Source organism: Polypterus senegalus, chromosome 13 (assembly GCF_016835505.1).
Source record: "Polypterus senegalus isolate Bchr_013 chromosome 13, ASM1683550v1, whole genome shotgun sequence".
Taxonomy (NCBI): domain Eukaryota; kingdom Metazoa; phylum Chordata; class Cladistia; order Polypteriformes; family Polypteridae; genus Polypterus; species Polypterus senegalus.
The window spans coordinates 44,579,065-44,605,322 of NC_053166.1; the positions used below are offsets into that span (position 1 = coordinate 44,579,065).

At 37.1% G+C, this 26,258-nt stretch overlaps 1 protein-coding gene across 1 annotated transcript in view; it reads left to right on the plus strand.

The window, feature by feature from the left end:
* Positions 1 to 24,380, plus strand: part of LOC120542186 (leucine--tRNA ligase, cytoplasmic-like) — a 71,766-nt gene extending 47,386 nt beyond the window's left edge. Inside the window, exons 25-32 of the mRNA XM_039774460.1 lie at positions 2,982 to 3,122; positions 3,488 to 3,628; positions 6,528 to 6,638; positions 7,119 to 7,229; positions 9,720 to 9,824; positions 12,494 to 12,589; positions 22,614 to 22,746; positions 23,274 to 24,380. Of these exons, the coding sequence (XP_039630394.1) occupies positions 2,982 to 3,122; positions 3,488 to 3,628; positions 6,528 to 6,638; positions 7,119 to 7,229; positions 9,720 to 9,824; positions 12,494 to 12,589; positions 22,614 to 22,746; positions 23,274 to 23,479 (1,044 nt within the window). The 3' untranslated portion in view covers positions 23,480 to 24,380. The remainder of the gene's footprint in view (positions 1 to 2,981; positions 3,123 to 3,487; positions 3,629 to 6,527; positions 6,639 to 7,118; positions 7,230 to 9,719; positions 9,825 to 12,493; positions 12,590 to 22,613; positions 22,747 to 23,273) is intronic.
* Positions 24,381 to 26,258: the final 1,878 nt, after the last annotated feature.

The following is a 26,258-nucleotide window of genomic DNA, read 5'->3' on the forward strand; positions in this document are numbered from 1 at the left end:
TATTAAATTTAGTATTCAAAACATTTATTTGTGTTTCTTTTCTTATTCACACTGACTGTAAATACTTCCTAAAATACTATGCATATTTGAATGAATTGTAGGTAGTTGTGTTTATTGGTTCTCTATGAAGGGTAATGGCACATTATCTTAATGTATTGGAGTTCATACCTGATTTCAGTAGGGTAAAATGAGATTCTGTATATGTATTTAGTTATTTATTTTGTAGGAAATATATTTTTCATTGCTCTTGCAACATATCCTTCTGCTTGAACTATGATTTTACTATTCTTTGTTCTTCTACATGACTTACCATTCCATCGCAGTCATGTAATTTTATTTTTTGTCCATTTGTTTAGCACAAGGCTATGGTGGGCTAGATAATATTTGCCTCTTTTTATACAGAAGAAATATATTTTCTCTTACATACACTACCTATTGCGCATTTGTCATTGCATGCATTTTGAATTATAGCCAACCACTTTACAGTTTTCTCCATCATAGACAACTATTGTATATTTTACTACATGACAGTCTACCTGAATGTTGCTAGGTATTTGCCTGGCAAAGCTTGTATTTTCAATAAAATACATGTATATATCTCACACACACACACACACACACACACAGTGATCCCTCCTTAATCGCAGGGGTTGCGCTCTAGAACCCCCTGCAAAAGGTGAAAATCCGCAAAGTAAAAACCATATGTTCATATGGTTATTTTTATATATTTTAAGCCATTATAAACTCTCCCACACTCTTATAAGCATTTCCCGCACAGTTCTACAGCATAAACCCTTTGCATTCTCATAGATATTAGGTACGATTCCTTGAAATTATGTATGTAAACACACTGTTTATATAAAGTAAAACCTAAATATTTTAAAGATATCGAGCCTCTCCAATATCGCAATATGTTACAGCCATTACGATAGACAGATCGTTTTGGAGCCATAACGAAGGGCTTGATTATGCACAAAGATAAACACAAAAGAGCACAAAAGTTAACTCTTTACACAGTGAAACACGTTGATGCAGAATGAGCGAGACAAGACTTCCTGGTTAACACAGTGCAATCGAATTTGCCGCTCTGTCGCTGAGCCAATCAGCACACAGGAACTTAACTGCGTGCTCTGATTGGGTAGCTTCTCAGCCACCTGCCAATAGCATCCCTTGTATGAAATCAACTGGGAAAACCAACTGAGGAAGCATGTACCAGAAGTAAAACCCATCGTCCACAGAAACCCGCGAAGCAGCGAAAAATCTGCGTTATATATTTAGATATGCTTAGATATACGCGATAGAGTGAAGCCGCAAAAGTCGAAGACGATATAGCGAGGGATTACTGTATATATAAATATATATATATTTATATATTTTTGCTTTTTTGCATTTCTGTTCGGATATTGTTTGGGATATTTTTCTCTTTTTCATTTGTTCTTGATTTTTATTATATGCAGTTCTTTTTTTTGTTCATTTTTATTTTTTGCCACTCTTTTTCTATCATGATCTAAAATTTGCCATTCTTGAATAAATTTGCTTTTCTGCCTTGCCATTATAACTGACTTGATTGAGTGCGACTTTAGTCACTTGATTACATGAGTGCACATCCTTAATCTATCCCTTCCTAACTGACATAAAATGTGAGAAGCGCATGAGTGCACAATGATACCGACTGAACCATGCAATATCTTTTGAGCAGTAGCACAATACTTTGCTGAAACACCAGGGCTTTATTGGATGGCTAGAATAAGCTTCTGTAAATTGTCTAAGTCTTTTTTAATTGAGTAAACAAAAAAATTGTGACCAAATCTTATATGACACCTTGGCTTTTTAAAACGCAGAGTTTTCTGCCCATACTGAAACTTTAGACATTATGAAATCATGTAAAATAGCAAACTGCAAAAAAAAGCAAGTAATCAACAACACTGTAGGACATTGTATAGTACAGTAGCTGAAATAACTACCAAAGGGAAATAAATAAGTTTGTACAGGGGCATACCGTTAATTTTAAATTGGGCAACAAAATGTGAAGGAATACTTATAAAAATGCCACTGCCTGCTTTTTTTTTTAATCTTTTCATTAATGTTTTACATTAAGGATAGCATCCATATAATTTTAAATGGACTTGGGTTTGTACATTCTGCTCTTGTGTGGGATTGATTTTTATCCAGGTACTCCAGTTCTCATCCCACTTCCAAAAGAAAGGCAGATTACATAGACTTGCAACTTTGAATGAAATGTTTTAGTGTGGGCAATTTATGTTAATGTAACCTATAAAAGACTGGCAGCATGTCCAGTGTTGGTTCTTGAATTTGCATGAGGATGCTAGGTTAGGCTCCAGCTCTCCTCAACCCTAGAACAGATGGATAGAATAATTTTTTGAAATTATCCAAACAACCGTTCTGGTGTATTAAAGGATTATTCACTCTGCAGTAATGTTTTTTGCTGTTTTTTGCACTTATGGGCCCTACCACTGTATAAAGATGTCATCCTGAGCTATTTGGTGTTTAAGGAGACATTATTTTTTATTTGTTTTTTTTACAGCTTTAGTAGAAAACTCTGGAGACATAGGATCTATAAATTATAACTCTTATCCATTCACTCTGTGCCCACTGAAGACAAAATTTATAACACCACATATGAGCCAATATTTGTTTCACTGACCGAGTTTTATTGGCTGTCTGGCTGACATTTAAGGCTAAGCTAACAGTAGAAGTGTTGAACACTCTATAAGGTAGTGGAAATCAATGCCTAACACAGCTGCTTCCAAATACAATTTTCCCAAGTTATGGTAGGCTATTTAAAAAGGTATATTGCAATTGGATAGCAGATAACTTAATAAAATAATATACACACTTTACAAATGCTGTATAATTATGTATATGTTTGTGTATTGCATTAGACTCCTTTATTTTTTAAAATGATTCGGATGTTCACCATTCTTAGGAAATACTGAATATGTACTATTTGTTTCCTTTAGGCTGCGAAGGATAAGTATCGAGAGCTTGCAATTAATGGAATGCATAGAGATTTGATATTAAGGTTTATCGAGTTGCAGTCTTTGCTGTTGGCTCCAATCTGTCCCCATGTTTGTGAATTTACTTGGTCTCTTCTTGGAAAGGTAAGAAAAATGGTGATATTTAATGCAGTTTTTGGTCCTCTGAATCCACACATAGGTCTACAGTAGGGCTTCACAGTCTCAGTCCTGGAGCTCCTCAGAGGTGCAGGTTTTTGATGCATCTAATAAATGTTTTAGTTAATTAGATAATATGACTAAAGATTTTAGGGGATTAAAAATTTTCTTATTTAATGTGTTCACTGCTTCTCAAATGCACAGGGTCATCTCAGCAAATGACAGACGGATAAACCATTCTGATAAGCATTATATTGTTTTTAAATATATAATTTATATGCAGTTTTATTTTTTTTCAAATTTGTTTTAAGATGCTGGTACTTTTTGTTAATTTATGATGGTTTATTTTCCAGTCTGGATTGCTTATGAGAGCATTGTGGCCGGTTGCTGGTCCAGTGGATGAAATTTTGATTCGGTCCTCTCAGTATGTAATGGAAACTGCTCATGATCTCCGCCTTCGTCTTAAAAACTACATGACACCTGCGAAAACGAAGGTGATTTGTTTTGTCTTCAAATATCTTATTCTGTATGGTTTATATAGTTTTACAGTTTTAATATGAGGAAATACAGGGGTGTAATTGGTTCACTTGGGAACTTGGATAAAAATATAGCTGAGTTAACTGCTATTATTTGTGTTTACCAGTTTGACTGGTTGCTTTTAAATTCTAGTTTCCATTATCTTGGATATTTTTCTCTGTATAAGATTCCATTTTGTTCTGTTGTGCATTTCCATTTCAGTTCCTTTTTTTTTCCCTCGTCTCCTTCATCCCTCCGATTCCATTGCTATGCACATGCTCAAGCCACCTCAGTCATTGTCTTTTTGCCATATGACTAACTTATTACCTCTTCAACCTTAATTTCATAGAGCTGTTTACTAGTTAATCTCAATATTGCTATAATACTGAGTCTGTTCTTCCTCCCACATTCAGAATGAGACCTTAAAAGCCCAAATTCATCTAAAACAAGCCATTTACTGACATCTGAGTTTAAAATTAGTTTAGCAATCGGCACCATTCTTATCTTCAATAAAAATGTTTTTGCAGCCAGAGAAATATCCTTAATACTACTACAATACAACAACGCATTAGCTGGCTTTGTCCTAACTACTTACTTATAATTAATAGTTTGCATTATCTAAGTAGGTGTGCTCATAGTTCTGGTGCAAGCAATGCTTTGATTCTTTCTTCATGGGCTTTGTCCAGAAACATAGAAGGATCTTCAGTGCTTTTTATTTCTTTAGTTTAGGAACTTGCCTCCTTCTTTGCCTTGGTTGCACCTTCTGAAGAAGGGTGGTACTGCAGTTCCTTTTTAAGGTTCCAACTCACTTTGTCGGTTGTCTTCTTGTAGCTTAATCATGTCTTCTGAGCAGCTGGTGTTCCATCTGCCATTTTCAAGAAGATAAATGTGAGGCCTTTTGTATACAGTCTCTCTCTGCTTGTGGATTTGCTATACCTCAGCAAGGTTAGAACCTGATGCAGCTTCATTCAGCTCCAGTACAGACAAGTCTTCCACCCTTCCAGTCCAGCACAGTTGCCCAGTGAAGAATAGAGATTGCTTACAGCCATGTTCTGTAAGCTAAGTGTTTTGGCTGTGGTTAGCCAAAGTTATACTCAAGGTTGAGAGCTATAAGCTTGATGCAAAGAGCAATTAATTAGGGTGTGCTAGGCAGGAGTGTATGTCTTGCTATTGGTTTCTATTTTGTACAAAAGCCAATCATTTTAGATTGGCCACTGGAACAAAGTTCTGTTTCTCAAAGTTGTCATGTTAAAGTTACTAGGTTATTGCCTATTGTTTGAGCCAATTGTTTAACTAATATCACAGAAAGGTGGCTCAGAGATATCACTTGGCGATTTAACGTTTTATCAGAAAAACTGAAGAGGCTACTTTCCAAAGAGATGCCTAGTAACAAAGAAGCTGATATTGATAGCATCTTAGCAGCGGCTTGCTTAGCCAAGACTTGTGTTCCAGTGTGGCAAAATGTACAATGCCAGTCTGTCCTACAACTTGCTTCCAACAGAAGTGAACCGTTTCTCTCAACATTCATTCATTTTCAGTACAAATTGCAGATTTTTGCTCTTACTGTTTTCTCGCTTTTTATTTTCAAGCATCACAGTGGAAGGTTCTGCATTTAGATTAAGACTGTTCTCTTCTATAGTAGTTTTTCATTTCAGTATCTTTTATTTAATTTCTATTGTCTTTTCAAAATGTACAATAATGTTAGCAAAAATAGATATGGCAGTACCACTTTTAAAAATGTGGTCACCATCTTTGTCATCTTTACCATCATTAAAAGTCTCTGAACAGATGTCTGGTGAAGTCTCATCTTCACCTTGAATATTTTTTTCTTTTATTTAAATCTCCAGAAATCAAAATGCATTTCATTAATTTTTCTCTTGACTGCTGATTATTTTCTGCAAAGCTATTCTTTAAAACCTTATTCAGAATGTTAATAGATAAAATCCACTACACAATTGATTTGATACTCGTCAAATATCTGTTTTAGTTTAGGGATGAAAACTGATACCATTTATTTTTACTTTTCGTTTGTGTTTCTGGATAATACCTATGCATAACCTTTTTGTTTTAGCTGAAAATGAGATTGTTGTCTTACTATGGAGGCAAGCTAAACTTAACAATTTTATCTCCTTTGTTATATTCACATTGCGTGGTATATCTTTGCAGTAACTCACTTTGCAGCTGAAATACTTAAAATTATGCAAGTAAATATACTGTACATATTTTTTTATTTTACATTTTTTAAATTAGATACAGTTTAACAGCCAATCCAGAGAGGTCCTGTGTTAAAGCTGTTGTATGAACAGTAAAAGTGTGTGAATGAATCCAAGGTGATTTCTACTCTGTTACATTATTTTTTGGATGGATTTGCTTTCCATCTCTCTGACCCTGTGCTTGAAAATGTGGACTTTGAAAATAGATGGATTTAAATGAACTTATGACAAATGAGAAACTACAGCAACAGAGTGATGTGCATGAATTTATATAACTGAAAGCATCAAATGTGCATTTTCACTGTCATGATGAACATGCCTGTTTCCTAAATCATAGAAATACAGTTCCTGTCCAGATGATACCATGTGTTTAACGTGGTACTAATTAATGTTAATACTGTAGCTAATCTTGTACAGGAGAAGGCAATGTGCATATTTTCAAAAAGTTCTTTTTGTGTTGGCTATACTGTATATATGTATTATCATGTAATTAGTATGTGTGTATAAAATGTTATATTTTTATTAATTAAGAAATATCAATTTTTTACCTTGAACAGTCAAAACTGAGTATGTATTTTTTCAGAAACAACACCAGTTTATCTGGTATTACAAATATACAGGCATTATTTAGATAATCCATTATTATTTCAATTAAATCTTGCAGAAAGGAGAAAGCAAACCACCTCAGAAACCATCCCACTGTACTATCTATGTGGCCCAGAATTATCCCTTGTGGCAGCATGTGACCCTTACTCTGCTACGCAAACATTATGAGGCAAGTACCAATATTTTAATTTTTTAACCCTATCTTTGTCCATACATAATATTTTTTTGGGGTGGAATATTAACTTTTGTTGTGTTTCATGAGTCCATTGATTGACCCCTGAATGATTATTTTTGAATTTTATGAAAAACTCAAAACTCTGGTACTCTGATTATAAGCATTCATTGTTTTTCCCCTACATTTATCTTTAAACATTGATCAATACCAAGTTAAACCACTAGGGGGCTCCATCAGTAGGATGAAATTTTATTTATTCATGATTTACAAAGAAATTCATAACGCTTTTTTATAGTATATTAAAATAAAGTATTTTATTTTTTTGGCATTTTGTTAAATAATGATTAGTTATAACACATTTATAAGCAAAAACTATTTAAAGAATAAATCATATTTTTATGTTTTTTAAAAGGCTAAAAATATTTGGTTTTAAGAGATATATATAATCCACATTATTTTTTTTTTCACTCTCAGGATAATAGTGGGCAGTTGCCGGACAATAAAGTAATTGCCACTGAATTGGGAGCCATGCCAGAGCTGAAGAAGTACATGAAGAAAGTGATGCCCTTCGTAGCAATGATAAAGGTGACTCTTTGGTACCCAGCGAATCTCAGACAAAATGGTTCTGTTCAATCTAATCTTGCTTAAAGTTACTTTCGCTTGCATACATTGTAAAATAAACCAACTCTATTTAGCATTTTCATTATAATGTTATTCTATCCTGTAGAAGTCTTTAGAAGAATTTTTCATTTATTGCATATCAATGAAAAAGTGACATCATTGCTAGCAGTCAGTTACATAATGTAATTTTCAAAAGTGGCTATGTTTAATAAAACGTGCTTGGAGGTGAAAGAAGGGGGTATAAAATGGTTTGGGAATGCTAAAGTATTCATTGTAAAGCTTTAAACACTGTGTCATGACAGAGCTACTTTAAGGTAACAAACTGATTCTTGGCCAATGCCAAAAACTTTAAACAAAATGACAAAATGTTGTATACTGCATTGCTTTTAGCATCATTCACACTGGGACTTATTTTTGTGAATATCTAAACAGTAGTGAACAGATTGCAAAAAAGCAGAATTTGACAAGTGCCCTAAACACTTGTATGATAAATGGAAGATATCCTTCTGACTCCACTCCAGTAGCACTAGATGCAAGTCAGGACAGAGACCTGGATGCTGCCATTTCATGACTCACAGACATATACCCCACTCACACAGGGCCACCATGATGGACTTAAAATAAAGTAATCAAGATGTGATTGAAGTACAGATTTTGAGCTTTAATTCATGGGGGTAAAAATATATATAAACCATTCAGGAATGAAAGACATTTTTATACATAGTCCCCCCCATTTTTAGGGGCTCAAATATTGGTGGAGCAACTAACATAATCCTAAATATAATGATCATTTTCAATACTTGATTGAAAATACTTTAATCTGTCAATGACTTCATGCCTTTATTGCTGCTGTTTTCAGTTGCTGCTTGTTCTTTGCTTTTCTGCCTTAATTTTTGTCTTTATCAACTGACATTGATAAAGTTTGGTTGAGGTCAAGTGACTGACTCTGCCATATTTCAGTTCTTTGTCTTGAAAAGTGCTGTGTTGCTTTCGCAGTACGTTTTGGGTCATTGTCCAACTGTACTATAAGCACATTCTTTTAGTTTTGTGGACTTTGGGTGGATCTAAGCAGATGCAGCAGCCGTATCATCAATAAACACTAGTGACCAAGTACATGCCTCTGCTATATTTGACAGATCCAGTGTTACTTCGAATCATGAGCCATTCCTTCCCTTCTCCATACTCTTCTTTTCCCATGATTGTGGAATATGCTGGTCTTAGTTTCATGTGTTTAAAGAAACTTCTTCCTGAAGTTGGCAAGCGTTTTTAGATTTTCTATGGCAAAGTCTAATCTGAACTTAATGTCTCCTCTTGATAGTAGGCTTTGACAATGATATCCCTACCTCCTGTAGAGTATTCTTGAGTTGGCTAAATGTTAAGAAGGGGTTCTTCTTCACTGATGAAAGAATTCTGTGATAATCCAGCACAGTTACCTCCCTTTGTCATCTAGGAATTTTGAGCTCACCACTGGATTTCCTTCTTTTTAGTGATTAACCAAATTGTTGATTTGGCCACAGTTAAATGTTTTTGCTATCTCTCTTATTGGTTGTTTTGTTTTTGCAACCTAAATGATGGCCTACTTTATTTGTATTGACAACTCTTTGGACCTCATCATGATAGTTCACAACAACAGCTTCCAAATGCAAATTACACATTTGAAATCAACTACAGACTTTTATCTACTTAATTGCTAATGAAAAAATGAAAGAACTGCCCACAACTGGCCATGGAACAGCTCGACTGCCAAATGATGTTTGGTCACTTGATAAGCAGGGGATGACATATAAAAAGTACTAGAATTCCTAAACCATTCTGCTAATTGGGATATAAATACCTTCCAGTTAAAGCTAGTAGTCTGCACTTTCAGTCCACATTATGTAGCTTTATCTCCAATATTTTTTGGTAAAACACTAAAATAACAATAAGTCAATGTCCTAATACTCATGGAGCTAACTGTATATAAATGTTTAAGGTATACTACAATTATCAAATATACAGGTTTCCAGAGTATATTTATAAAGCAGCAAAATATGCAATAATTTATAAAAATATGTAGTGTAAAAAATCCCATTTACTCACATTGCTGCAGATTTTGAAAGATAACAAAATATTTGGAGAAACAACTTAAAAAATGTCTGTGTAATTTATGAATGATTCTCTTCTCCATACAAAGTATGTAAATTGTCTTGGATGGCAGAATTTTAAGTCCACACGTGAAAGACTCCAAATAAGTGCTTCCTATCTTGAAGTTTTAGTTGAATGTCAGCCTCACATGTGTAAAAGAAACAAAAAGGCAAAATGAATTAATACCGAAAAATGTTTTAAGAGTAATGCAGTACTAGGTAATTATTAAATTAAAAATCATTTGTAATTCATAGAATTAAAGTTTACTTTGTCACCTTTTTTCATATTTTTCCCATTGATCTTTAAATGTTTTTCTGTTTTTTGTTTCAGGAAAACCTGGAGAAGAAAGGTGAGCGAATTTTAAACCTCCAGTTAGAATTTGATGAACGTGCTGTTATGTTGGAGAATATCATCTATTTAACCAACTCTCTTGAGGTAAGTTCTTCTTTTTTAATGTATTTAGTTCAATTTAAACCTTATTGTATTTGTGGAATAAGGAATTGATAACTATTTCTGTAATTATCTTTTAACACCAAAATCAATATCAAAATCTTCATGCAAGAAGAAATAATGTATGTAGCAGTCAGTATTAACAATGATGAAAAGGAATCCAAGCTTTACCAAATACTACTTCCTTTACATTAAAATTGGAAGGCGAGTTTAGAAAAAGTGTTGTAAAGCTGATCTTACCAATGAGAAAAAACAGGTGAAAGTCAATCTAAAATAGAGTAGTAGTAGGGAAGTTGTTTGATTTCACTGCCAAAGATTTTTTGGCAGTTTGAGTTTCAAATAACATCAGTCCATATTCAAACAAGCTTAATTCTGGCATCTTTAAATGAAAAGCAGGATGGGGTACACACTCACTAAGATGTGTCACACGTCATACTAGAAATGTGGGAGGAAAGCTAGTGTTCCCAAAGAAAAATTCATACATACATAGGAGTTGGAGTTGTGGGTGCAGATGTGGGTGTGCAAACTTGGTTTCCTGGAGCAGTGGGGCAACAGTATTCACTACAGCATGACAGCATTGCCTTGATTTAACATCTATGATGAAATATTTGGTTAACCTCGTACTACAAAAAGAAATCTAAAAATTTATCATAGATTCCTTATGATAAAGTTGCAAACACCTGAACATAAACTAACAAAATATTTCTGGAAAAACTTCTTTGTGGCGCTTGCATCCTAGTTGATTTTTTTTCATTAATATTAGCTGTATATTGTATATTATTTCATTCAGATATACTGATTCATTCAGTTATTCGGATACACTTCTTAAGACAGTAAATGTCTTCAAATAAACGATACTTAATAATTAATAGTTTTTATAATTTTTGTATGAACTTAATTAGTAACTCTTGATAGTAACCATTACTGATAAGGTTATACAATATAGCTCTTTTTTAATAGTTGTCAGTATTTTCAAAGGCTTATGGAAATATTCACATGAGTAGCACAAATATTTTTCGAAATTATTTCTGCTTAAAATGATAATTTTATAGTGTGGAATATCAGTGCTTCAAACTAAAATTAGGGTATGTAAAATATACCCACCATATATTTTGTTCTGGATAATGGATTCAGAAATTCTGTGGATTTTACTTTTTGTTTGATCGATTTTATTTATTTAAGGTATATGGTCATGTATATTTAGGTTATTAATTAGACTGCACTTGATGCAGATTGTTGCAGGTCTAGACAACCCTGAAAACTGCATCTGCATTTATAAAATTGATACAGTGTCAAGGTTGTCGTTTTAAATACACATAGCAAGCACACCGTTAAGACTGGAATGCAAGTTTAATTTGTAGAGCACGAATGGGATTATCCACTTTCATGATTTCAGGCTAGTACCACTCTTTATGTGGTTCCTCACCAAAATGTAATCTTTTTTTTTTATTTTTATATATATACCAGTTCCACTGCTATATGTGAGGTTTCACCGACACAATTTTCATTAGTCATTAGTAACCTCGTTTGTAGTTTGCCTGTGACAATTTCTCTTTTTTCCCTTGAACTAGCAGAGAGATGAAACACTTTTTCAGTTTTGCACTAATGTTATGGATGAGAAAAGAAGCTACTTATTGGCAATAAAGCTGAAGTTCTGCTCTTATTAAATAGATTGTTTTTACTTGTTTTGCTATCAAGTAACTTACTATTCACTGAATTTTATTTTTAAGTAAATTTTACTTTTCAAGAAAAGTTTACTTTTCTTGAAAATATATTTGAGTAGTCAAATATACTGTATAGCAGAAGTATGTTTTGTATTCTCAGATCCTTGCGGGCCATTATGGCTGTAGGTTTTTGTTCAAAACACTTTCCTAATTAGTAAGCAGATATTTCATCTAATGAGGCATACTCCCTTTGAATTAATTTTAATTAAGCTGAATTTCAAGGTTCAGCATTCTTAATTTTCTTTTTTCCTTAACCACAACTTAGCATTAACAGGATGCAAAACTAGGTAACCAGCTAACTCCGAACTGTCAAATTCAATACCTAACCAGGCACTGTTTTCGGATCACCCAGATTCTTGATTAAAAGCCAATTATTGCTGCTAATATAACAACATGTTATTGTATATAGTGGGCTTGTTAGTGGTCTCATTCTGCCATAGCAGCCATTTCCAAAACTGTTCATTTTCTTTTTTCTGAGATCACCATCAAAATGCTTTGTGGACCAGACCATATGAATATTTCCTACATCTTTTTTTTTTTTTCTTTTAAGATGTTTTATTGAAACAAATATTGTATAATGAACACACATGTGCAAATGGGATGGAGTTAGCTGGTCATCTGCTGGCTTACTTTGTATCTTATTATTGTTTGGATAATGGTTAGGGAAAAAATAGGCAGCTGAGAATAGTGATTTTTGTAAAGTAAAGGAATTTAAAATAAAAGAAGTATATTCCATTTGCAACAATAATTCATTACTAATTATAGAAAAAAAACTTGCAGACACTGTGGTCCTCCAGGATCTACGTTTTGACACTCTTGCTATGTAATATGGTTGCTGATAATAATTTCTTTTTTAAGTTGTAATTAACCAGTACATAATAAATATACATCTGTGCACCTTTTCAGAAAATATTTCTCTTGTCTCTACAGCTGGAGAAGATTGATGTGATTTTTGCATCTGAAGCAGATGATAAAATTAAAGAAGAATGTTGTCCTGGAAAACCATTTTGTGTCTTTAAATCTGAGGTAAAGCTGTAGTTAAGCTGCCTAATAGCTTTAGTGTGTGTATGCTTTCATTATCTGCTTCAAGCTATCATACAAAATATGTGTCAAAGACAAGACAACACACTGGAAGGTATACCAGACTGCAGAAACATAGCCATATATCCTAAGGCAGTTATTGTAGGTAACCACTCATCAGTCACTTTATTACATACACCTGCTTTTTAACACAAATAGCCTGCTACTTCAAACAGCCAGTCACAGTAAGCAATTCAATATACACTCACCAGCCACTTTATTAGGTGCACCTTATTAGTACCAGGTTGGATCCCCTTGTGCCTTCAGAACTGTATTAATTAGGAAATATGGTCCATATTGACATGACAGCATCACACAGTTGCTGCAGATTTGTTGCCTGCACATGCATGATGCAAATCTTTGTGGCCTTTGTGACATGGCACGTTATCCTGCAGGAAGCAGCCATCAGAAGATTGGTACACTGTGGATGTAAACTGATGGACATAGTTAGCAACAATACTCAGGCTGTGGCATTTAAACGATGCTCGGTTGGTACTAAAGGGCCCAAAGTGTGCCAAAAAAATATCCTTCACTCCAATACACTACCACCACCAGCCTGAACTGTTGATACAAAGCAGGGTGGACCCATGCTTTCATGTTGAATTAATCCGGATGTTGTAGCATAAAGCAAGACTCCTTAGACTTGACAATGTTTTTCCAGTCTTCTTTTGTCCAATTTTGGTGAGCCCATGCAAATTGTATCCTCAGTTTCCTGTTCTTAGCTGACAGGAGTGGCACCTGGTTTGGTTTTCAGCTGCTGTAGCCCATCTGCTTCAAGTTTCGACATGATGTGCGCTCAGAGATGCTTGTCTGCATACCTCGTTTGTAATGAGTGGTTATTTGAGTTACTGTTGCATTTCAATCAGCTTGAACCAGTCTGGCCATTCCCTTCCTCTCCACTCCTCAGGCATCCAGTCACTTTCACATTCCATGATTGCCTTAAACAATCTGGTTAAAATCTCCACTGCTATTTCTCCCAAACACCTCCATGCTTCAACAGATGTGTCATCTGGACCAACAGCCCTTCCATTCTTCATCCACTTCATAGCTGGCCTTACTTCTTCCTTGCTAATTTGCTGTATTTCCTGATTCACTATCTCCACGACATTCAGCCTTCTCTCTCATTCTATTCATTCATCAGCCTCTCAAAATACTCTTTCCATCTGCTCAACACACTCTCCTCATTTGTGAGTATGTTTCCATCTTTATCCTTTATCACCCTAACTTGCTGCACATCTTTCCTAGTTAGGTCATTCTGTCTAGCCAGTTGGTATAGGTTCTTTTCTCCCTCCTTATTGTCCAGACTTTCATACAGCGCAATATAGGGCTTTTCTTTAGCCTTCACTACCTCTGTCGTCACTCTATGCCTTATTTCCTTGCATTATTGTCTACATCTCTCTGACGATCCCACTTCTTCTTCACTAACCTCTTCCTCTGTATATTCTCCTATACTTCCTCGTTCTACCCCCAGGTTTCCTTTTCTTCCTTATTCTCTTGAGATGTTCTGCCAAGCACTCTTCTTGCTGTTACCCTTACTACGCTTGCTGTTACTCTTACTACATATGCTGTAGTTGCCCAGCTGTCTGATAATGCCTTACTGCTACCCAGTGCCTGACTTGCCTCTTCCCTGAACTCAACCTTGCAATCTTCCTTTTTCAACTTCCACCATTTGATCCTTGGCTTTGCCCTTATTCACCTCTTCTTGATCTCCAATGTCATCCTGCAGAACACCATCCTATGCTGCCTAACTATGCTTTTCCTTGCCACCACTTTGCTGTCTGCAGACTGACCCTCCTGCATGGATTGTAATCTACCTGTCACCCTATGTTCCTCCCTTTTCTTAAAATACGTATTCACCACAGCCATGCCATACCTACCCATCACTGCCACATCCTCTCTGTTCCCTTCACCAACATGTCCATTGAAATCTGCTCCAATTACCACTCTCTCTTCCTTGAGTACACTGTCCACCATTTAATCCAACTTACTCCAGAAATCTTCTTTCTCATCTGTTGCACCCAACTTGCGGGGCATATGCACTAACAACATTCATCATCACCACACCTTCAATTTTCAGTCATAATCATTACTCTGTCTCACACTCTTTTCACTTCTGAAAACACTCTTGACATACTTTTCCTTCAGGATCCCCATCCACACCATGATAGAACAATTTAAATCCACCTCCGATCCACCTGGCCATACTTACATTGTACATGCAAGAGACTAAATGGAAAGTATCAGCCTTCCTTCTCTCCATCATATCAGCTAACTTGCTCCCCTTACTGCCAACATTCAAAGTTCCTAACCTCACTGAAATTCTCTTTACTTTCCTCTTCTCCTCCTGCCTCTGGACACACCTCCCCCACCCCTTCTTCTGTGTAATCTTCGGCGAACAGTAGTACAATTTCTACCAGCACCCTGTTGGCTAACAGTACTAGTGGTGGCCGTTGTTAACCCAGGCCTTGACCAGTCCAGTATGGAAATTTGTATTGTCCGCATATTGATCTGGCAGAATTTTACACCTGATGTTCTTTCTGACGTAACCCTACCTATTTATTCGGGCTTGGAACCAGCATAAAGAAACACACTGGTATGTGCATCCCCTGCGGATATGTCTTTTGACATAGTTGTTTAAAAAATGAGAAGCTACTCGCTGCCTCAGTTAGGATTAAATATCTTGTTGCCAGCATGAAACATTAATCACTGCAGTACTTTACCAATGGATGGGTCTTTATATGTCTATAATGTATATAATCTATATAGTATATGTAATATGTACTTTTTGGCTATTTAATTGTCAGAAAGAGCCCTCAGCCAGCGGCATTATGGCTGTTCTTGTCCCACATTTTTCTTTTTTAATCTTGACCAAATTACTATAGAGCAATTATTAACATTATTTAAGTGTATCAGAAATATAAAACTATTTATTATTATTAAAATTACTAAACAAAAACTACAGTACCACATTGTTATAATAAGCTTAAAATATTAACATTCCGGTTTTACTTTTATTTCTCTCTCATTTAGTAAGATGTACATATCCTCTTTAATAAAACCACTGTGTGCGTCCAGTTGTCTGTGTGTGTGTGTCTTTTGGTGAAGTGCGCATGCGCGGGGCCACGCGGCACATGTTCAGTCTCTTCCTGTGCGTTCCCTGTGTGTGGAGAGTGAGAGAGAGAGGCACGCACGCAGGCAGGCAGGCCCGCGACGGACACACACACGCACGCACGCAGGCAGGCCCGCGATGGACACACGCACGCAGGCAGGCCCGCGATGGACACATGCACACACGCACGCAGGCAGGCAGGCCCGCGACGGACGCACGCAGGCAGGCCCGTGACGGACACACGCACGCAGGCCCGCGATGGACACACGCACCCTCTATATCTATACTAATAAAAGGCAAAGCCCTCACTGACTCACTCACTCATCACTAATTCTCCAACTTCCCGTGTAGGTAGAAGGCTGAAATTTGGCAGGCTTATTCCTTACAGCTTACTTAAAAAAGTTAAGCAGGTTTCATTTCGAAATTCTACGCGTAACGGTCATAACGGTCGACAACCTCCGCCATGTTGAACTTTCCTATTTATGGCCCCATCTTCATGAAATTTGGTAGGCGGATTCCCTGCGCTAACCAAAACCAATGTACATACTTATTTCGGTGATATGACGCCACTGTCGGCCGCCATATTGAACTTTCCAACGGTCTTTGTTACTTATGGGCCCATCTTCAAGAAATTTGGTACGCGGGTTCCCAACGCTAACTGAATCCTACTTACGTACATATATACTTCCATAGCCTGCAGCTTGGTCACCGTGTGAGGTGGCGTTGGGTCCCCCATCCCAACGCCTCCCACGTTGTTGGCTGCCTGCCTATATAAGGCCGTCTGTCGCTCTGGTCTCTACATTCCCTTCCTTGCTTTACCACGGGATTCACGTCTCCCTGCTGATAACTACAGCCTTTGTTTTTAATCCAAGGCTTCTCCGCTGTTTTATTATTTATAAAACTATTGTATTATAGTTATTGTGTAGGTATTTTAGACGTACTTTACATTGTTCAGGTACCCATTTCCTTTATCATTCCAACCGTACCCCCATTAACATGTCTATCGAGGTGACCACCATTGATCAAAGAACTGTCACTTACTGAGTGGTTTCCATGCCCGGAGATGGCACCTACCTTTTCCATTCTCTTTGTTGACATATTGCACGGCCATATCAGGCTCACTCTTGATATCCGGAGGAACATTGTGTCTTATGTATTGAATGACTGGGACAGGTTCAAGGTGTGGACTGATGACGGTACAGGAGATAATTATACTACACCGGAGTACTAGAAGAGTGAAATGCTTAAGCCCTTCACCTATGCTTCTGCATGTGAGTTGATGGCTGCCGCTGAATTGTTCGGTTCTCGCTTTCAAGTGTATCGAAATGACCAAATATTTTACACCTTTCGACAACTGCCAATGCCTCTTAAACATCTTAGATTCACAGGTGACGATTTCAGTAGTGGACACTTTGATGTTTATGAATGTTTAAACTCTCAAAAGCTGGATGTGAAGTTATCGATGAAACCGGTTGTGTGCTTACAACGCTTGCCAGATGCCAAATGTCACTTCAACACAAGTCCTGCAAATGCTGTCGTAATTGAAACAAACCGTGAAACTCAAACCGGTTATGACAGCAGCAATCCAAGCTATGAGATTTGAGACAAGATTACTTTTCACATGGCCAACTGTACGTTGCATGCTCAAGAGTAAGCTCAGTGCACAGCTTGGTCATATTACAACCGGAGGGCCGAACTGACAATGTGGTATACAAAGAGATCCTTAACAAATAATTATAGTATATTTTCCCTCAGTTTAAAAAGGTTTAATTTTCTTCTTAATAAAAAATAAAAAAGGCAGTACTTCGCCGTTGCGAAGTGCGGGTATTTTGCTAGTTCTATAATAATTGTAAAGTGATTCCCATTTCGGTTTAAGAAATCAGAACAATTACACTCCCTTTGGAAGCTTGTATTATCCTTAACACTTCAATATAGAATTTGTTTCCTTCCAAGCTCATCTATTAAAGGATTTTTTGTGAATATGTTACTACAACCATATCATTGTTGTCAGAAACGAATAGTTTGTCTTAATTCTACCATAGTTTTATCAGATTTTTTTTTTGTAAGGATCCCATTAGCATGCAAATAATTTGTCTTCACTCGCTAGAGATTCTGAATGTGTCTGCTGAAATGCATTGTTTCCAAACAATATTGTATTCCGCACATTAGAGCATGTTATTGAAATTATTAGCATTCTCTGGTAATTAATTTATTTTTTTAGTTGAAAGAGCATCTGAGCGTTACTAGCCATTTGAACTTGTTTACTTAATTTATAAAATGCATAAAAGTAAATGATGTCACATATGTGAGCTTTTGTATTTAATGTGGGCAAAATTTAATCGTCATTAGAAATAAGTTCCCATTATGGATTGGATGTGAGGCAAATTAATTTTTCTAATTTAAAATAAAACTATTGCTATAATTTTATTTGTATTTCTAAATACAGAAAAAATTGTTGATCCATCTTCCTCCTTTACTTTGTTTACATGTGTTTAGCACTGGACTATCATGAGTGTTGCAGGTGGCTGTGTGTGTTGTGAAGTTTTCCACTGGTGTAGCTATGGGTTGCCTTTTACTCACAGACACAACAACATAGGTAAAATATTTTGTGGTTCTCCACAGATGCGGGTTAAAAATTTAACCTGCAACTTAGGTACTAAAGTTGCAAAAATTGACAAACATCAGAAACAAAGTGTAATCTTTTACGCATTTTAAATGAAAACATGCCACCATGCATGTTTAAAATGCATACAGTCAAACTCTTGCAAGACTGTGAGAGGTTCTCTGTACAGGTAAGTGTATCTGTTGCTCAGCACTATGTAACATTGAAAGGTGGAAAATTTTATTGTCCTTTAAAAGAAAACCAGAGAAGTAATCAGTGGCGTGTGGAACTATTTTGTGTTAAAAATTGCAGGATAGTAGACACAGCCTAAGGAAACATCGTGAAAGGTGGATGGCATCATCTGCAAAAACCTCACTCAGCCAGGAACCAACCCTCTGGCTTTTGTTAAAATAAGACTGTGCAAACATGACTATAAAATACTGTGCCTGAGTTAAAAGGCAAGATCATGTGTGTACAGAATTGAAGATTTTAAGTGAACGTTTGCTTTAACTTTTGCTGTATTAAAATATCTTCTTGTTGTTGTTTTCTTTAATTAAAAGTGTTGTGCTTTAGTACACCTCCTCCAGGACACAAAACAGATTCAGAGTGTTGCTGCATCCTTAATATGGAAAGATAAAAATCAAATCATCATAAGCCGTTTAACTGAAACACCATTTCCTTGTTGTAGAGCCACTGATGTCCAATTGATGGTGGCATTTATATATTTCATAACAAGTTATAGACAGACAAATACGTCGATGAACAAACTAACAAACAAATGAAGTTTATTTCTCCCTTGGAGAAATTTAGGTTTTATTGAAGTTCATGAAATATAACAACCACAACTCCTCCATTCAAATACACACACGAATTGCAAAAAAAAGAAAACTTCTGATTTGGCCAATGATAAGAGAGCAGTGACAGTGAGACTTCATAAAGGCGTATTGCTGTAGGTATGAAGGAACCCCAGTAGTGTTTCTTGACATGCTGAGTAATTTGTTGGCTAAGACTACTCAATGACATTGTGTCATAGGGAGGATCTGCACCATGTTTTTTAGAGTGACCATTGGTCTGACTTAATTCTTTTCTTTGCTACAAGTGGGTCGTGAGTGTGTCTCATAACTGAGTTTGCCTTCTTAATCAGCATGTAGATTCAGCGGGCCTTTCTTGAAGTGGTGTTATGGGCCTAGTACATGACAGCATATTGAACTGGCTAGTTAAGCCTTTGACTTTGTGCTCCTCATCCTCTAGGAAGTACTTCCCCAGTAACAAACCAGCAGTGGTCTGTTGAATCCAGTTCACAGCATCAGTGAGATTCTTTCTGACAGGGCTATTCCTTAAGTGCCACAAACAAGTTATCAGTTGTAGTAGTAACAGTTAATGTAACCAAGAAAAATGCCTTCATAGTAAACTGAATCTGTGTCAAACAGCAATGTCAGTCATACACTCAAACACTTCAGAATGAGTGCTGGTTTTATTTCAAAGTTAATGTGCAAACACACGCTATGCAGCATGGCTTAGAAATAAGTGTTCTAAAAAGAGCAGGGATTTGTTTTTACTGTAAATGTAGAAACTTGATTATACAGTATATTCTTCTGGTATTTGGATGCTTTCATCAGGAGACTCCAATTTTTCCTCATGGTTTAAAAGTATTGATGTTATTTCCAGGTGACTCTAGAAATGGTCTGGTGTGTGCATGTATGATTGAGCCTGTTGATTGACTGGTTAGCCGTCTACGATGGGACACTATCTTGCATATATTGCAGGATAGGCTCTAGTGTGGAGAGAGTAGCATTTGATTCCCCACAGGGACATTTTAAGAAGACAGCCCATGCTCAGAAACAGGGATGTGACTCTTGGAGATACAGTGCATCCGGAAAGTATTCACAGCGCATCACTTTTTCCATATTTTGTTATGTTACAGCCTTATTCCAAACTGGATTAAATTAATTTTTTTCCTCAGAATTCTACAAACAACACCTCATAATGACAACGTGAAAAAAGTTTACTTGAGGTTTTTGCAAATTTATTAAAAATAAAAAAACTAAGAAAGCACATGTACATAAGTATTCACAGCCTTTGCTCAATACTTTGTCGATGCACCTTTGGCAGCAATTACAGCCTCAAGTCTTTTTGAATATGATGCCACAAGCTTGGCACACCTATCCTTGGCCAGTTTCGCCCATTCCTCTTTATAACACCTCTCAAGCTCCATCAGGTTGGATGGGAAGCGTCGGTGCACAGCCATTTTAAGATCTCTCCAGAGATGTTCAATAGGATTCAAGTCTGGGCTCTGGCTGGGCCACTGAAGGACATTCACAGAGTTGTCCTGAAGCCACTCCTTTGATATCTTGGCTGTGTGCTTAGGGTCGTTGTCCTGCTGAAAGATGAACCATCGCCCCAGTCTGAGGTCAAGAGCGCTCTGGAGCAGGTTTTCATCAACAGGTTTCACCAGTTGACCTCTGGAGCTCTGACAGAGTGACCATCGGGTTCTTGGTAACCTCCCTGACTAAGGCCCTTCTGCCCCAATTGCTCAGTTTAGATGGCCGGCCAGCTCTAGGAAGAGTCCTGGTGGTTTCAAACTTCTTCCACTTAATGGATGATTTAGGCCACTGTGCTCATTGGGACCTTCAAAGCAGCAGAAATTTTTCTGTAACCTTCTCCAGATTTGTGCCTCGAGACAATCCTGTCTCGGAGGTCTACAGACAATTCTTTTGACTTCATGCTTGGTTTGTGCTCTGACATGAACTGTCAACTGTGGGACCTTATATAGACAGGTTTGTGCCTTTCCAAATCAAGTCCAATCAACTGAATTTACCACAGGTGGACTCCAGTTAGGCTGCAGAAACGAATTTACCACAGGTGGACTCCAGTTAAGCTGCAGAAACATCTCAAGAATGATCAGGGGAAACAGGATGCACCTGAGCTCAATTGTGAGCTTCATGGCAAAGGCTGTGAATATTTATATACATGTGCTTTCTCAGTTTTTTATTTTTAATAAATTTGCCAAAATCTCAAGTAAACTTTTTTCACGTTGTCATTATGGGGTGTTGTGTGTAGAATTCTGAGGAAAAAAAAAGAATTTAATCCATTTTGGAATAAGGCTATAACATAACAAAATGTGGGAAAAGTGATGCGCTGTGAATACTTTCCAGATGCACTGTTTGTGTAATTGACTTCTTGAATTATTAGTAAATCCAATAATAGCATGATTCTGCAAAATCAGTTCATGTGATGAGCAAATATGACCATGTTCAAAAGACTACAGTTATACTGAACTTCAGCTGAATGTACAATGATTAATCAGCATGCTTAAAATATATTAGGGATGAGCAGATTTTTGAGGGTTGCATTTCTTCACAGAGTTATTTGTCTTGCATATTAAGGGTCCTCTCTAAAAGAGAAAATGTTATTCATTTTATAACTGGTTCCTTTTTTACCCCTCTGTATCCACCTATTTCTTCCAGTGAGTATATGTAGGAGGCAGAAGCCAGTACTAGAGAACAGAGTAACGGATACAACAGAAGAAGCCTCTCCATATGTAGGTCCATTCTACAGGTCACATACACTCATCATAGGCTGTTTTAATGTCACTAGTGGACCTTTATGTGTCCAACTTTAGGATGTGGCAAGAAACCATTGTGCACCCACCCATGTGATTTTTGAATTCTATACAGTTGGCATCTGGGCCTGGGATCTGAATACATGACTCTGAAGTTGCTGGATGTATATTTTACTGAGTACTGTTAATTTAATTTATTAATAAGTAACAACAACAGTTTTAGGAAATGGAAATATTGTTATATTGCTTTATTTTGAACTAACGTTCGACTGCAAACATAGGCAGGTATGGGTGGGTTTGGGTATACAAACTGGAGTAGGTACAGTGATTGGATACTAACTGCCATGTTCATAGGCATATTTAGGTATAATTTTCAGTACCCTTGCCAGTCTAGTGTGCCATCTTTGCCCTGTGATGTCTGATTTTTTCAAAACACAACTTTGTTTTCTAGAAATGATTTGATTTCTGCAGCGGTTTTCTTTTTCCTCTTATTAAACACCGCCTACACAAGTTAATAAATTTAAATTTACATAAATGTCCCATGTATAAATGTATATTCATAATGGTAAAACCTAATGCTGATAGCTTTGCTGTAAGCTGGTGGCTGCATTGCTGTTTTCCAAAACGAACAAAAATTATTCTGTATTAAAGCGTAAAGATCTGTGTTGTTTTGTTTTTTGTATGCCATTTTCTACAGCCCAGCATTCCTGTGTGCCTTGTGAATCCCCAGCCAGCCAATGGCCATTTCTCGACAGTGATTGATATCCGAGAGGGTGACAGCAGGGACAGCATCCTCCGAAGGCTGATGAAAGTAGACAGAGCAATCAAAGGTGCAGAGCCTGGTGTTAAATGTTTGAGAAATTAAATTCAGAAAATCTTTAGACATTTTCTCTGAATCGACACTTAAGTGTCCATTCTAGCTAACTGAACTTTTTCATTGTTGCCAACTTGGATTTTGCTTTTCAATTTTAAGCCTGCTCAGAAGAGGGTATTTGAGTGGTATAAGATTCACAATAAACTTATTGTCTCTTTTATAATGTAGGTTCTGTCCGATTAAGTGTAGATGTTACATATCCCCCATAACACGAATTAGTAAAAGTAAAACCTTTGCAGGGCTAAGGATTTTGTCACATTTGTGATTGTTTTAAGATGTTTATCACTCTTGGGTCAGTATTTTTATGTTTGGCCATTTTTTTCATGTTTGCATTAATGCACCCCATAACTCTGTTATTGATTTTAAACCAGAGTCATTTGCTTCAGCCAGCCAGCCTACAGACTTACTGTTAGCTTTTTTTTTATTCATTTGGAACAAATGAGTGTGCTGTACATGTAATCTCAAGATTTGCTTCTTTTACAGAGCTATCAACAGTTAAACTGATGCGATACGAAGACCCTTTGCTGGGACCACGCCGTGTTCCCATTCTAGGAAAGGAGGAAGTGGGAAAGACACCAATATCAAATGAGAGCATCTTCCACATAAACCCTAATACTAGAAAAGTCCACATTAAAGACAACGGGCTCATGGTGGACATTGGGGATACTCTGGTATACCTGGTCCAGTAGTTGTCAATTTCATACTCGGCAGCAGATCCATGTTGTTTCCGTTTGAGAAAAGAAAGAGTGACTTCAGTAATGACTTGCATGGAGGGACTTTTCATATCATGCCTAAGTTGGGTTCAGCTTTATAAATAATTCTAGGACCGTAATAAACAAATCAGTATTGATTCATTTTAAATACAATATATCACCCACTAGCAAACAAAATATTTTACTTTACTTTCTTTATAATAAAACCAAATGCCAATGAGAGAGTAGAAAATATCTAAATATGTAATGCAAATCACTGTACTTCAGCGTAGAGAAGTGAACTAACCTAAAAGGGTTTTGTCTGCCATTAGTGTTATTTATATAATGTACAATTTCTACTGTCAATTTCATCAATGCATCTTTTCCAGTCAGCTTTTCCACCTTCTTGTTAACTTGATCCCATTATTTTTTCTTTTTCTATATTGCTTGATGCATTCAACTCGCTATTGAGTTTTATTATAAATAATACAACTGTAGTTCTGCACTCATAAAGTTGTTTATTCAGGACATTCTGCGACTTAAGTAAGTAGGAATGTGTGCCGATTGTCGTCAAATGCTCTTAGAAGTGAACATTGTTGAAATACGGATGAAAAAATGCAACTGTTGCCTATTTACTGATGCACTTAAAAAACATTTGCAGAGAGAGATGGATTTTAAATGTAAGATGTTATAGGACATTTATACATCTGTTACATATCACACATCCCAAAATGCCAAGTGAGCCACAGTACGCTTATCTCTAAAGTGTGTTTAGCCCAATGCATTGTTGACTGACTGACTGTTGTAAGCAAGATGTGCCTCATTGCAACCTAGTAAGATTGAATTTTTAATTAATTCTTGACCTGAACCCTATTAAACCTGTTCAAGTGTACAAGTATTGTCTGGTTTTGTTTGTGTTTTTGGGACTTGTGCTGAAACCACTGCGTTTAGAATACTTTGTTACCAGCCCATCAGACATACACTGTGACTAGAAGTTGTGTCATTTAACATTAGCTTTATTTGTCGAGCGAGTCTCTGGTTTTGTCACATTCCATAACTGATTTAACAGGAGCGTACCGCCATCTGCTTACAACTCATTAACATGTAAATGACAGCTACGGCTGAAAATTGCTGGGAAAGTTGTGTAACGTGACATAGTCCCAGGCTTGATGGTGGCTTTAGTCATAGGGGTGGGCTCTGTGTGGATGATAGTAGACCACCAATGAAAGCTCATCAAGTTATAGAATGCAGAGAAGAGATGAGGACTGAGGAACACCTCACAACCACAAGAAAATCATCAACCTGATGCTGCGTGTTTGATGTACCACAACAGATTGAACAAAATAAAACAAGGGCCGAGTTTGAGACTGAATTCACTGAACCATTTAACCATTCATACAGAGCTGGCACTGTTGGGCATCAAGTTATTAGTGCTCACAGAAAGGGGCACATATGTCTGTGCTAGGAGCTTGACACAGTCGGTAAATGTGACATGGCCAGTGATTTTGAGCTGTTTGACGTGGTCTGGCAATGAGATCAGCAAACTGCTGTCTGCAAATCTGACATACCCCACGACTAGAAGTTGCAAAATGTGACATCAGCTTAAGAGGGTGATATCAATAAGAACACTCACAAACTTCAGTGGACATTAAGTTCATTCTCACAAAGAGGCAGTGGAAGGAAGGGAAGCTTTGCTTCATGTAGACCTGCGGTTGTAATTTTCTACAAGTTTAAGTTTGCATCTTTGCGTTACTGTTGGTGAGGTAGGTGACGTGTACCAGTGCAGTCAGTCATTAAAATCTGGAATCCTCAGTCATGGGATTGAATTCCTGCCTGGTTCCTCTCCGTTTGTGTTTTATGTGTTTTCTCCATGTGTGATGGGATTTTGCTCCAGTTGCTGCAATTTTATCCCTGCTCAACCACAATGGTTAATTGGGACTGTTACAGTGGCCCATAGTTGATTTATGTAAGAGCGGCCTATGGTTGGCTGGTCCTGAATTGAACAATGTGCAGTGGTGGTTTTAGATATGGGTGACGTGGGCAGACACCCTTTGTGGTGTCTTGCTGGAGGCAGCATTGGGTGCCTGCCCCCAAAAATTTGAAATGGTGATTACAGCCTGAGCTGGCAGTCCATTAGGGGTGCAGTTTATGAAAGTAAGTAACTGAAGGGGCACCCTGGTCGTCGAAGTCTAGTAAGATGGCTTTCCCACTGTTTATGGACGTGAAGGGCCAAGTACTCCCAGAAGTCTGAGGTATGAACACAGAAGGGTGACATCTATGTAACTGAAATTCTAATTGAAGAGGACACCGCCATGAATCTCCTCCTCCTCACTTGCTCATTCGGCTGTCACAGGGCTGTTTTAACAGCATCATAGATCCTGGGCAAAGGAGTGTACTTGGGCCTCCTTTTGTGACAGCAACATAAACATCGTGAGCCCTTATGTTCCTGGGGCCAGGCCCAGTGCCAATTGTGCCCCATACGTTAAGACGGCCCTGGGCTATCATGTCCTTTACTGCCGACTTGTTCTAGTATGCAGTGGTGCCGTCAGTGCGTTCATGTTCTCATTTCAACTGATCCTAAAGTAAACACAGTGGCGTATATGAATGCTGCGCCCGGACTCGGCTGCTCTCCAGGGTCCTGCAGTATTTAATGTGATTTGTGCCACTTGTCCACAGTCAAACTCCGACTGATGATCGGGGCAATGTCTCCCACTTGCAGACACAATTCACTCTTCTTTTGTGTCCGAAATAAATAAACCTGAAAAGCTTCTCTTTT